The 15,212-nt window shown below is 34.4% G+C and overlaps 1 protein-coding gene across 8 annotated transcripts in view; it reads right to left on the minus strand.

Moving 5' to 3' along the window:
- Positions 1-15,212, minus strand: part of KANSL1L (KAT8 regulatory NSL complex subunit 1 like) — a 176,473-nt gene that overhangs the window by 26,094 nt on the left and 135,167 nt on the right. For all 8 annotated transcript variants that reach the window (XM_081242692.1, XM_081242696.1, XM_081242697.1 and 5 more), the window contains exons 7-8: positions 9,884-10,049; positions 6,643-6,750 (exon numbers count right to left, since the gene is read on the minus strand). In XM_081242692.1, the coding sequence (XP_081098818.1) occupies positions 6,643-6,750; positions 9,884-10,049 (274 nt within the window). The remainder of the gene's footprint in view (positions 1-6,642; positions 6,751-9,883; positions 10,050-15,212) is intronic.

Genomic DNA, 15,212 nt, shown 5'->3' on the forward strand with positions numbered 1-15,212 from the left:
AAGAGATTATAGTTGAAAACTTCCCTAATATGGGAAAGGAAATAGTTAATCAAGTCCAGGAGGCACAGAGAATCCCATACAGAATAAATCCAAGGAGAAACACACCAAGACACATATTAATAAAACTGTCAAAAATTAAACACAAAGAAATCATATTAAAAGCAGCAAGGGAAAAACAACAAACAACACACAAGGGAATCCCCATAAGGTTAACAGCTGATCTTTCAGCAGAAACTCTGAAAGCCAGAAGGGACTGGCAGGACATATTTAAAGTGATGAAGGAGAAAACCCTGCAACCAAGATTACTCTACCCAGCAAGGATCTCATTCAGATTTGATGGAGAAATTAAAACCTTTACAGACAAGCAAAAGCTGAGAGAATTCAGCACCACCAAACCAGCTTTACAACAAATGCTAAAGGAACTTCTCAAGGCAAGAAACACAACAGAAGGAAAATACTTACAATAACGAACCCAAAACAATTAAGAAAATGGGAATAGGAACATACATATCGATAATTACCTTAAATGTAAATGGACAAACTGCTCCCACCAAAAGACACAGATTGGCTGAATGGATACAAAAACAAGACCCATATATATGCTGTCTACAAGAGACACACTTCAGACCTAGAGAAACATACAGACTGAAAGTGAGGGGATGGATAAAGATATTCCATGCAAATGGAAACCAAAAGAAAGCTGGAGTAGCAATACTCATATCAGACAAAATAGACTTTAAAATAAAGACTATTAGAAGAGACAAAGAAGGACACTACATAATGATGAAGGGATTGATCCAAGAAGAAGATATAACAATTGTAAATATTTATGCACCCAACATAGGAGCACCTCAATACATAAGGCAAATACTAACAGCCATCAAAGGGGAAATCGACAGTAACACATTCATAGTAGGGGACTTCAACACCCCACTTTCACCAATGGACAGATCATCCAAAATGAAAATAAATAAGGAAACACAAGCTTTAAATGATACATTAAACAAGATGGACTTAATTGATATTTATAGGACATTCCATCCAAAAACAACAGAATACACATTTTTCTCAAGTGCTCATGGAACATTCTCCAGGGTAGATCATAACTTGGGTCACAAATCAAGCCTTGGTAAATTTAAGAAAATTGAAATTGAATCAAGTAACTTTTCCGACCACAATGCTATGAGACTTGATATCAATTATAGGAAAAGATCTGTAAAATATACAAACACATGGAGGCTAAACAATACACTACTTAATAACGAAGTTATCACTGAAGAAATCAAAGAGGAAATAAAAAAATACCTAGAAACAAATGATAATGGAGACATGATGACCCAAAACCTACGGGATGCAGCAAAAGCAGTTCTAAGAGGGAAGTTTATAGCAATACAATCCCACCTTAAGAAACAGGAAACATCTCAAGTAAACAACCTGACCTTGCACCTAAACAATTAGAGAAAGAAGAACAACAAAACTCCAAAGTTAGCGGAAGGAAAGAAAACATAAAAATCAGATCAGAAATAAATGAAAAAGAAATGAAGGAAACGATAGCAAAGATCAATAAAACTAAAAGCTGGTTCTTTGAGAAGATAAACAAAATTGATAAACCATTAGCCAGACTCATCAAGAAAAAAAGGGAGAAGACTCAAATCAATAGAATTAGAAATGAAAAAGGAGAAGTAACAACTGACACTGCAGAAATACAAAAGATCATGAGAGATTACTACAAGCAACTCTATGCCAATAAAATGGACAACCTGAAAGTAATGGACAAATTCTTAGAAATACACAATGTGCCAAGACTGAATCAGGAAGAAATAGAAAATATGAACAGACCAATCACAAGCACTGAAATTGAAACTGTGATTAAAAATCTTCCAACAAAGAAAAGCCCAGGACCAGATGGCTTCACAGGTGAATTCTATCAAACATTTAGAGAAGAGCTAACACCTGTCCTTCTCAAACTCTTCCAAAATATAGCAGAGGGAGGAACACTCCCAAACTCATTCTACGAGGCCACCATCACCTTGATACCAAAACCAGACAAGGATGTCACAAAGAAAGAAAACTACATACCAATATCACTGATGAACATAGATTCAAAATTCCTCAACAAAATACTAGCAAACAGAATCCAGCAGCACATTAAAAGGGTGATACACCATGATCAAGTGGGGTTTACTGTGGAATGCAAGGATTCTTGAATATTTGCAAATCAAACAACATGATACAACATATTAACAAATTGAAGGAGAAAAACCATATGGTCATCTCAATAGATGCAGAGAAAGCTTTCGACAAAATTCAACACCCATTTATGATAAAAACCCTACAGAAAGTAGGCACAGAGACAACTTTCCTCAACATAATAAAGGTCATATATGACAAACCCACAGCCAACATCATCCTCAATGGTGAAAAACTGAAACCATTTCCACTAAGATCAGGAAGAAGAGAAGGTTGCCCACTCCCACCACTCTTATGCAACATAGTTTTGGAAGTTTTAGCCACAGCAATCAGAGAAGAAAAGGAAATAAAAGGAATCCAAAATGAAAAAGAAGAAGTAAAGCTGTCACTGTTTGCAGATGACATGATACTATACATAGAGAATCCTAAAGAAGCTACCAGAAAACTACTAGAGCTAATCAATGAATTTGGTAAAGTAGCAGGGTACAAAATTAATGCACAGAAATTTCTGGCATTCCTGTACATTAATGATGAAAAATCTGAAAGTGAAATCAAGAAAACACTCCCATTTACCATTGCAACAAAAAGAATAAATTATCCATGAAAAAACTTACCTAAGGAGACAAAAGACCTGTATGCAGAAAATTATAAGACACTGATGAAAGAATTTAAAGATGATACAAATAGATGGAGAGATATACCATGTTCCTGGATTGGAAGAATCTATATTGTGAAAATGACTCTACTACTCAAAGCAATCTACAGATTCAATGTAATCCCTATCAAACTACCACTGGCATTTTTCACAGAACTAGAACAAAAATTTTCACAATTTCTATGGAAACACAAAAGACCCCGAATAGCCAAAGCAATATTGAGAAAGAAACACAGAGCTGGCGGAATCAGGCTCCCTGTCTTCAGACTATACTACAAAGCTACAATAATCAAGGCAGTATGGTACTGGCACAAAAACAGAAATACAGATCAATGGAACAGGATAGAAAGCCCAGAGATAAACCCACACACATATGGTCACCTTATCTTTGATAAAGGAGGCAGGAATGAACAGTGGAGAAAGGACAGCCTCTTCAATAAGTGGTGCTGGGAAAACTGGACAGTTGCATATAAAAGTATGAGATTAGATCACTCCCTAATACCATATAAAAAAATAAGCTCAAAATAGATTAATGACCTAGATGTAAGGCCAGAAACTATCAAACTCTTAGAGGAAAACATAGGCACAACACTCTATGACATAAATCACAGCAAGATCCTTTTTGACCCACCTCCTAGAGAAATGGAAATAAAGACAGAAATTAACAAATGGGACCTAATGAAACTTCAAAGCTTTTGCACAGCAAAGGAAACCATAAACAAGACCAAAAGACAACCCTCAAAATAGGAGAAAACATTTGCAAACGAAACAACTGACATAGGATTAACCTCCAAAATTTATAAGCAGCTCATGCAGCTCAATGACAAAAAAAAAAAAAAACAACCCAATCCAAAAATGGGCAAAAGACCTAAATAGACATTTTTCCAAAGATCAGATATACAGACTGCCAGCAAACACATGAAGGAATGCTCAACAGCATTAATCAGAAGAGAAATGCAAATCAAAACTACAATCAGATATCATCTCACACCAGTCAGAATGGCCATCATCAAGAAATCTAGAAAAAATAAATGCTGGAGAGGGTGTGGAAAAAAGGGCACACTCTTGCACTGCTGGTGGGAATGTGAATTGGTACAGCCACTATGGAGAACAGTATGGAGGTTCCTTAAAAAACTAAAAATAGAACTACCATATGACCCAGCAATCCCACTACTGGGCATATACCCTGAGAAAACCGTAATTCAAAAAGAGTCATGTACCAAAATGTTCATAGCAGCCCTATTTACAATAGCCCAGAGATGGAAACAACGTAATTGTCCATCATTGGATGAATGGATAAAGCAGATGTGGCACATATATACAATGGAATATTACTCAGCCATAAAAAGAAACGAAATTGAGCTATTTGTAATAGGTGGATAGACCTAGAGTCTGTCATACAGAGTGAAGTAAGTCAGAAAGAGAAAGAGAAATACCATATGCTAACACATATATATGGAATATAAGAAAAAAAAATGTCATGAAGAACCTAGGGGTAAAACAGGAATAAAGACACAGACCTACTAGAGAATGGACTTGAGGATATGGGGAGGGGGATGGGTAAGCTGTGACAAAGCGAGAGAGAGGCATGGACATATATACACTAGCAAATGTAAGGTAGATAGCTAGTGGGAAGCAGCCGCATAGCACAGGGAGATAATCTCAGTGCTTTGTGACCACCTGGAGTGGTGGGATAGGGAGGGTGGGAGGGAGGGAGACGCAAGAGGGAAGGGATATGGGAACAGATGTATAACTGATTCACTTTGTTATAAAGCAGAAACTAATACACAATTGTGAAGCAATTATACTCCGATAAAGCTGTAAAAAATAAAAAATTACATTTTAAGTACTAGGCATATACCCTGAGAAAACCATAATTCAAAAAGCAGGCATCCCTTGGGGCTTCCCTGGTGGTGCAGTGGTTGAGAGTCTGCCTGCCGATGCAGCGGACACGGGTTCGTGACCCGGTCCGGGAGGATCCCACATGCCGCGGAGCGGCTGGGCCCGTGAGCCATGGCCGCTGGGCCTGCGCGTCCGGAGCCTGTGCTCCGCAACGGGAGAGGCCACAACAGTGAGAGGCCCGCGTACCGCAAAAAAAAAAAAAAAAAAAAAAAAAAAAAAAAAAAAGCAGGCATCCCAATATTCATTGCAGAACTATTTACAATAGCCAGGTCATGGAAGCAACCTAAATGCCCATCGACAGATGAATGGATAAAGAAGATGTGGTACGTATATACAATGGAATATTACTCAGCCATAAAAAGGAACGAAATTGGGTCATTTGTAGAGACGTGGATGGACCTAGAGAGTGTCATACAGATTGAAGTAAGTTGGAAAGAGAAAAAGAAATATCGTATATTAACACATATATGTGGAATCTAGAAAAATGGCCCAGATGAACCAGTTTGCAAGGCAGAAATAGAGACACAGATGTAGAGAACAAATGTATGGACACCAAGGTGGGAAAATTGGGGGGTGGGGTGGTGTGATGATTGGGAGATTGGGATTCACATTTATACACTAATATGTATAAAATAGATAACTAATAAGAACCTGCTGTATAAAAATAAATAAATAAATAAAATTTAGAAAAAAGAATTATAAGTTAGTTTGGAAAAAATGACATCTTAAGCTACCATATTCTGCCAGGAACAGGGTATTTCTCTCCAAAAATGCATATACTCATGTTCCTCTCTAACCTTTTGAAGTTTTCTTCATGTAATTCCTTGTTAGGTTTAATCCTAGATACTTATATTTTCATTGTCAATATGTCTAGGATAATTTATTCTTTTACAAATTCTAATAGGTTATAACTGGTATTTGTAAAGGCTACCTATTTTTATAAGTTTATTTAAAAATCTGCTACCTTTCAGAACTCTAACAGGCATTCAGTTGATTCTTGAATTTTTAGGGAGATGATGATTTCATCTGGAAATAATTTATCTTGTGTGACGTTTTGATGTTGAGATTTTAGCTTTGTAGATAGTGAAAATATGCTGATGTATTTTTTTCTTTTTCTGATTTCTTCCAAGCATAGAAATGTCTCCACCCCCCATTCAGAGTTTCATTATAATTTTTCAAGTTTTATTTTGTAATTTTAGTGTTTTATTTAAAATTCTTGGAACCAAGTAGAATTTATTCTGATACATGATATGAAATGAGTGTATAAACAAATTTTCCCCCAAAGGACTAACATTACTGTTCATTCTCCACTTTCTTATTGATTTACAGTTCTTCCTTTATATAATAAAGAATAAGCTATGTAGTCTGTTTCATGGATCTACTTTCCTAAATGTAAGCAAAATAGAATCTGTGCTAATGATTATAGACTTTTGTCATGTTTCCATATGTGGCTGGGCTAGATTAAATATTTTTTCCAGCAATTCCTCTTATATTTTCCCATGAATTCTTCCCAATGGGCTTTACAATTATTTTATGTTAACCAAATTGTTTTAGAACTTCAAGTTACATTGAACATTGCATTAAACATAAACCAAAAGGCAGAACTGATACCCTAATTATTCTTACCATCCAGCAGTGCTGTTTCCCCATGTTTATTTAAATTTCCTTTTATATTTATCAATAATATTTCATAATTCTCATTCAATAAGTATCCTGTTAGGATTACTCCTGTGTATTTTCTATTTGTATGTGTGTGTGTGATTTGTGAAAAGTAAATATTAAAAATTAAGGATTTACATTCATTCCTTTGTTAAATTTTACTTCCTTAGCAAAAGTAATAAGTATATGAAAGATGTAAAAGGTATATAAAGTACCAAGATTTGCAAATGACATACCAGGTGATGGAGATATGATACAGTCTCCTACAAATTTATTTTCAGAAAGATCTCCTTTTATTTCAGTCTTTTTTAACAATGTTTCAAAGTGAAAATGAAGAGGCGCATCTAGAAAAATAAAGTAAAAAAAAGTATTTTCAGTGAAATCACTCTTTACAGACTCCAATATTAAGACTTAGAAAAATAAGCCAAAGCTTGAAAAGTCATAACTATTAGAAGTGGTTAGCTATTCTTTCCAAGCGTGTTGTTAGCAGTATTTTGGAAATTACTGATTATATGTAAAATAAACAACACTAACAATGAACAATTTCATAAACTAAAATAAGATGAACAAATATAAATATTAAATACTATTTGCAGATGAAACAAATGCTCCCCAAAGGTCTTAAATAAAATATACAGCCAAACCTGCCTGACTCTAAATCCATTCCACCCCACGCCTACAAACTCTGCATTTGAAATAAAGTTTCCAAAAGACATAATTACACAATTTTAATTACTTGAGGGAAAACCACTCTAATTCAGATGCAACCTTTTATGAAAATGCTGTTTCACATTCCCTTAGTTTACTAGTATTATGAATCACAAAATGAAATCTACTTTTACAAAGATCAAAACATATTGACAAACTAGTTCTCTTCTTTTAAACAGAGACTTAGGAGAGTCGTTCAATTCATTATGTTTATATTCCATACTCACAACCAAAACAGGAGCTAAATAAATAAAATAGATGTGCTTCACATTTATTAACTAAAGGGTATTTTCTTCAGTCAAGAATGCAAAAACAATCATTTTAAAAAGCATCCAACAGACACCTAAACTTTTTCCTAAGAAACATAAAGAAATATCTTATAAAGCAGTTGATTTATTCAAAGTTTTGCTACAGAAAGAAGGTATTCATTTTTTTTTTTTTTTTTTTTTTTTTTTTGCGGGCCTCTAACTGTTGTGGCCTTCTCCCATTTTAGAGCACAGGCTCCGAACGCGCAGGCTCAGAGGCCATGGCTCACAGGCCCAGCCGCTCCGCAGCATGTGGGATCCTCCCGGACCGGGGCACGAACCCGTGTCCCCTGCATCGGCAGGCAGACTCTCAACCACTGCGCCACCAGGGAAGCCCAGAAGGTATTCATTTTTAAGAAAACTAATTATGAATGCATAAATCAGGATAGACCCAGGAAGGGTCTCAATTTTAAACAAGTATCTCTCCATCAAAAGATGTATTTTAATGGCAGATCCATACTCAAGTGTGGAAAAATATGCACACAAAAAAATGGGTTCATAAGTATCACTTGGAGACTCTCCCAAGGGTCAGATGTAAGATGGATTTCAATGCTATCACTATACTATGACAGACAAAATGACAATAAGAATACAAATTAAATATGCGACTTAAACATTTCAGGATTCTGATATTTCCAATTATCAAAACATAAGTTTTTCCAAAGAAATATCACTTAACTTTTATATGGAGTATCGCCTATTCTACCACTGTTCTTCTTGAGTTGTGGGAAAACATGACATAGCTAGGGAAGGTGCTTGGTCTACCCATATACCTTCCTTAGAACCCACACTGTGACCTGTGGGCTTTTTATTAAAATTTCATAACACTTTATTACACTTATTAGTTTATATTTCAGTTGTCAAACTAGAATGCAAGTACCTTGAGGGATTTATTTGTATTTATACTCCTACCACCTACTTAGTACCTAGTATACAGCAGGTATTCAGATTTTTATTAAATGAACACAAGAAGAAATGGATAACCTTAAGTAGTAGGTAAGGAAGCTAATCTTAACTTATTAGATGTGACATAGTAGGATGAAAGATTATTTATGCCAGCTCTTAGATTTTTGTTATCAGAGAGACAAATTTACTAATAAGAAAACAGAAAGGCAGTAAAGAGTATGGTTAGGAGTGTGGGTATGGAGAATGACCACCTCAGATCAAATCCTGTCTCCATCATTTACTACCTGTGTACTATGGATGAGTAATTTAACATCTCTAAGCCTCAATGTTCTTATATGTAAGATAAAGAGGACAACAATATCTATCCTCATGGGGTTGCTGCAAGCGTCAAACAAGAAAATGTAATGTGCTTATAGGACCCAGTGTATGCTAAGACCAAATGTTAGCTGTGTTATTGTTATATATATTATTTTTTCTTTCTATTATTAAGGTTTCCTCAAGGATGGAGTAAAATAGTTCCTACCAGGAACTTACTTCAAAGTATGGTGTGTAGCTAAGAAACCATTATAATACTGGTAAAAACCAAACTAAGATTCAGGGCAGGACTAGGTACAAGAAATAGTGCTTTACAAAGAGGAGCAGTCCCTGGATGATTAGAAACAAAAGCTGAAAAGGAAACAAAAGCCCATTTGAGATATCTTCCCATAAAGATAGGAAAACTGAGATAACCAGTGTGAAGAATGTTTCCTTTTTTACCCTAAATATTTACTTCAGTTCCAATGTAGGTAAGATTGGAAACATTCAAACAGAAAACAAGAACTGGAAAGAAACTTAAAGCCATCTTAGGGATATAGGGATGCAATGCCTCAGCTGCTCGGTTGTATATTACAGGTATTTTTGAGGCTCAAAAGTTGACTATGTCTAAAGATGGACAATTTTCTTCTCTCAGAGAAATTCAATGCTGATTATAGATGGAGGAATACTACATGGCAGGGAAAACTCCATGCAAAACAACACATTAGAAAAAGAACTCTGACTTACTGAGAAACATTTCAACAGCATAGCCATGTTATCAATAAAATGCTAAAAATTTAACATCAAAAGGAGATCAAAAGCAAAGAGTTTCCCAAAGTAAGTCAAAATGGTTTCCAAGGAATTAAAAAATCAACCTAAGGCTTCCCTGGTGGCACAGTGGTCGAGAGTCCGCCTGCCAATGCAGGCGACGCGGGTTCGTGCCCCGGTCTAGGAGGATCCCACATGCCGCAGAGCGGCTGGGCCGGTGAGCCATGGCCGCTGAGCCTGCACGTCCGGAGCCTGTGCTCCACAGCGGGAGAGGCCGCAGCAGTGAGAGGCCCACGTACCGAAAAAAAAAAAAAAAAATCAACCTAAAGATAGAACATTAATTCAGCATGTGACTAGATTAATTTCTCTATGAAAACTGTTTAGCTCTAATATCCAGTGGCAAATGATAAAAGTTTATCAGATTCCTTGTATTTACAGGATTAGATTTCACCATAAAAAATTCAGTTACTTAGACATTTTTTAAAAGGAATCTTACCTGATGGCAATGATAGAATGGAATGGAAAGAAGAATCTAACTCTGATACATGTTCTGTTAATATTTGAGACTTTGAATTGTGTTCACAGCTGCTCCAAATTGAAGATGATTGCAGGCAAGGCATTTGTGTAGTATTTAAAAACCTTGTTTCTTTTGAAGGCAAAGTCTGCAAGGAAAAAAAAATAAAGACTTCATTTTTGTTGAAAAGCGAATCAGAGAGAATATAACAGTTATAGTACAGTATCTGAATGATACCAGCAAGAAGTCCTGGATTACTAAATCACCTTGGGGAGAGTGCTTTACAATGACCTAGACTAAGTGATAGAAGCAAAGATATAGAAGGCCATGAGTGTGATGAGATTTGACTAGTCCCTTTTCAGTTCTTCAAAATGAAGAGCAAAGTCTGTGAAAATGGGTCTTTCTCCCATCTTAAGAAATCACAAAAAAGAGAAATGAGTTTGAACAACTTTAGGTCACAAGAAAATGGTTACACTCCAGATTAGTGAAAAATATGACAGTGAGCGGGTACTATGTTATGATTAAGAACTGTGCATACAGTTGACCCTTAAACAGAGGTTTGAACTGTGCAGGTCCACTTATAAGCGGGTTTCTTTCACTAAATAGGTACTATAGTATTACATGATCTGTGGTTGGCCAAATCCTCGGATGCTGAACCACAGATAGGGAGGAAGGCCGATGTAAAGTTATACATAGATTTTTTACTGAGTAGGGGTTGACGCCTCTAACCCTCACCTTGTTCCAGGGTCAACTGTACTGTTTTCCTCCTTCTAATCTGTTATAACCAATGAGTGAAACTAGAGTCTGCCTTAAATTATAATGTGAGACAATATCTACACTGCAATAACAGTGAAGTACTATGAAGACATATGTATCACATAGTTACATTAAGTAAAATTGAATTTAAAATATTAAAAAAGATATGTATAAAATATGCAATATGTTACATGAGTTTGAGTTTAAGATAAAGATTTCAATCCAGAAATCTCATGAAAACCATGTTGCTAAATCAAAAAATTATGTTGCTACATTTAAAAAATACATATTCTGTTTAAATGTTGGATTTTTAAATTATTTTTTTCTGGCTATAAGATTAGTATACAACTAATATAAAAAAATCTATAAAATAGAGAAAATATTTTAAAAGTTAATGGAGTTCACTTGTGTTCCTTCTGTCATTCTTACCTCCACCTACTACAATAACATTAGGACTCATTTTTTTTAATGGGAATTATATTTAAAATGCTTATAAGAATAAGAATTTTGGATGTTATTTTAAAAAAATTATTTTATAAACTTACATTAAGTTTATCACTTTCTTGAATTTGAGTTTCCTGGCTAACTGGCATTTTCTGTGTTTCCACAGCACCTTGGGCATAGCCACATCTGCCATAGAATTTAACTAGATTTCCTCTGGACCGTGAGCTCCTTGAAGGCTGGACTATAATTTGTTCAATCCTGTATTCCCGGAACCTGACACAGTCCCTAACATATGGTTGAAACTTGAATGCTGACCAAATGAATTTTATCTCATTTGCTTTTAACAAATTTAAGTGAATAGAACTTTTCAAATACATGTGTGCCTGAGACTATTTCATTGGGGAAAAAATAGTCCCTGTTAATGTATGCTAAAATTTATCATGTAATGACTTCTTTTTATATTCCACTGGCCAAGACTTATGTCAGCTAGTCATACCCAGCTGCAAGGAAGGCTAGGAAATGCAGTCATTGTGCCGGGTAGTCAAGTAAATTGATGATTTTTATAAGAAGATATAACACGTGGTACATGATTATAAAGATGTGAGTTATTTCCAAGATTTATTCTAATGATGTTATATGTATGTGTGTGTGTGTATGTATGTGTATATATATATATATATATATATATATATATATATATATATATATATATATATATATAATGATGTTATATGTATATATCTATGGGAACAGTTGCTGTTTCTTACCTTTACAAGATGCACTGGTACTTTTGACTCACTCTAGAATTATTTGTTCTTTTGTGATGTAGTTCAAAAAGATATAAGGAACAATTATATAAAATTACAAAGAAGAAAATGTGCTAACCTCTCTTTTCTCATGTATGGCTAGAACATTAGGAATAAACGTTGATAATATCTGAATAGTTACCATATAATTAGTTTTCTCTTGCAATTTTTCCAAATCCAGGAAACCCATTAGCCAATTTGAAACTATCCTAAATAATTATGGAGACAAGTGAGGGGCATCTAGGAAAAGGCCTTTTTTCCCCTGCAGAGAAAGTGAAGCCCAGGAGGCTGAAAAGGAATGGATGGAGAAATAAGAGAAAAACCTGGAGATTCTTGCCAATAAAAATTCAAGTGTCTAGAGGGTGTGATCAACAATACCATATGGTGCATAAGATTCAAGCAAAGTAAAGCCTGAAAAGTATCCATTACATGTAACTTTAATAATGAAACATTTCATATATACAAAAGAGTATATAATTTATAAGGAGGGTATAAAATTATGTTTAAAAAGCACCTATACTCACCATCCTACTTTAAGAAACAGAACAATACCAATCAATACCTTTGATGACTTCTCTTGCTATCCTGGCCCCATGAGCCTGTGGCAGAGATTGCTTGCTACTTTCCTCCCAATATCTGTGCTCTCCTACTCCCTGTTCTAAAACTCCTGATTTTCAGCTGGGCACATTTCTCAAGCTTCCTTGCATCTAAAAATTACTAAATTCTAGCCAGAACACCATGAGGAGAAGTCATGTGTGCAACATTTAGAAACTGACCTTAAGAAGGTCACTTAGCCCTCCATACTTCCACCTGTGATGGTGAGCCATCACAGGTGGTAAGTAATGCTCAAAAGATTAAACAAAAAGGCAGCAGGAGCCTCGTTCCTAGATTAACCATGTAGAGCATGGTTGTCATGCCTAGAATATTTTCAATCTGTTTCAAAACAAAGAAATAAACTTACATCTTGCTTACATCACTATTTGGGATTTCTGTCAAATGCAGCTAAACCTATACCTTAACTAATACAATGTGCCTCCTCGGTCATATTTTTCTCTCACATTTCCAGGAGTAACTGCTATCCTGGATTTTAATTTTATCATTTCCTTGTTTTTTCTTTATCGTTTTTCTACAAAAGTATATGTAATCCTATATAATTTACTATTTAAATTCATATGCTTTAAAAATGTGAATACACAGAATAATGGTAGATGTGTTTTCCTGCTTTATTACTCAATATTATGTGCATGTAATTAATCATTCTACTGTATATAAATATCTAGATTGTTTCTAGTGTTTTACCATTATGAACAATGATAGTATGGATATTATTATATTTGTCTCCTGGCACATGGGTGTAAGATATTCTCTAGAGTACACTGCTAGAAATGGAATTGCTGGGTTATACAAATGCATGAACACACATACTCAACTTCACTAGATAATATGTTGTATTACCAAGTAGTTACAACTAATTTACACTCCAACAGAGCAGACTTTAGTTCTCACTGCTTCAGATTCATATCAACAAGGGTACTGTCGGAATTCTTATTTTTGTCAATTTTAGACCATACAAATATCTCATGGTTGAAATTTGTATTGTTCTGTTTACTGTTTAAGTTGCCCTCATTTTCATAACTATAATTGGCCAGTCAACTTTCCTTCTTTTGGGGAATACATGTTTTGATGATTTTTCTATTGAGATGTCTTTTTCTTATTGATTTTTTAAGTTCTCTTTATACACTCTTGAAAGTTACAAATCCTTTGTAGGTTCTGTGTATTGCTCCCTGTCTGAGCTTCTCTTTGCACTTTTTTTGTGTCTTTTGATCAACAGACATTCTTAACTTAAATGTTTCCTTTATATATAGTTTGCGCTTCTTTGTATCTTGATGAGGAAATCTTTTGAATCTTGATGAGGAAACTCTACCTTTAAGTCATAAAGATATTCTTCCACTTTTTTATAAGAGTTTTATTGTTTTGCCTTTTGCAATTAGGTCTTTGTTTAAAATTGATTTCTTTGGGCAAGATGTGAGATAGGGATCCAAACTCATTTTTTTTTCTCTAAATGGATCACCAATTGACTTAACGCCTTTTACTGAACAGTTAGTTCATCCTCTCCTAACCAATCTACAATGCTGCCTGTTATATACCACATTCCATACATGTCTGGGACTGTTTCAGGGATCTGTAACACTCTACCATTTGTGTCTGTGCTAATAACCAATGCCTAAATTACTGCATCTTTTAAATAAATCTTAACATTTGATAGTGTAAGTTTCTCCACCTTGTTCCTCAGGGGTGTCTTGGCTGTTATTCTTGGTTTTCACTCCTCTGTATATTCTTTTTTATTGAGGTATAGTTGATTTATAATATTATATAAGTTTCAGATGTACAACCTAGTGATTCAGTTTTTAAAGGCTGTACTCCATCTTCTGAATAATTTTTAAAAACAGCTTAATTTCCATAAAAAACCTGTAGAATTTTGTTTAAAAATACACTGAATTTGTAAATCAATTGGAAGATTTTTGAGATTTAAAAAATTTTGGTATCATGATTAAAGGTCATCCATCCATGAATATGGTGTATCTCTTCATGTATTTAGGTCTTTAATTTCTTTCAATAAAGCTTTGTAAATTTCTTCTCTAAAAGTCTTTACATATTTTGTTAGATGTATTCCTAGGTACCATAATATTTATTGTTTCATGTAAGAGGAGTTGAAAAATACAATTGACATATACTGAACATGTCCCACAACTCTGCTAAACTTTCTTATTCAAATAATATTACTTGTTGTTTCTTTTAGTTTTCTATTAACCAAACGTATTATCTAAAAGTCATGACAGTTTAGTTTCTTTCATTCAGTCCTAAAACCTTTATTTATTATTATTTATAAGGTTCCAGCCATGCTAGATAGGCTCACCAGTTCAATAATGAACAGAAATGACCAAAGGACATATTGTTTTGTCCCTCATTATAAAGGAAATGCTTTTAATTTTTTATAATTATAAATAATAAGGGTTAAGAATGATTGTAGTTTTTTTTGGTATATTCTTTATCAGGATGTATGCCTACTTTGCCAAAAGAATTTTTTTAAGTATATTAATGTTGAACTTAATCATACACTTTTTGTGAACCTATTGAAATGATTACTTGGCTTTTCTTCTTTAATCTAATTATGTGGTTATTACATTAACAGATTTTTAAATGTCAAAGCAACCTTCGATTCTTCTTGAGGAAAATGCTAGGGGTTTATCAATTTCTTTGCAAAGAACCAGCAACTAGATTTATTTTCTATATTGTATCAATAT

This window comes from Mesoplodon bidens, assembly GCF_964165515.1.
Source record: "Mesoplodon bidens genome assembly, chromosome: 8".
NCBI lineage: Eukaryota > Metazoa > Chordata > Mammalia > Artiodactyla > Ziphiidae > Mesoplodon > Mesoplodon bidens.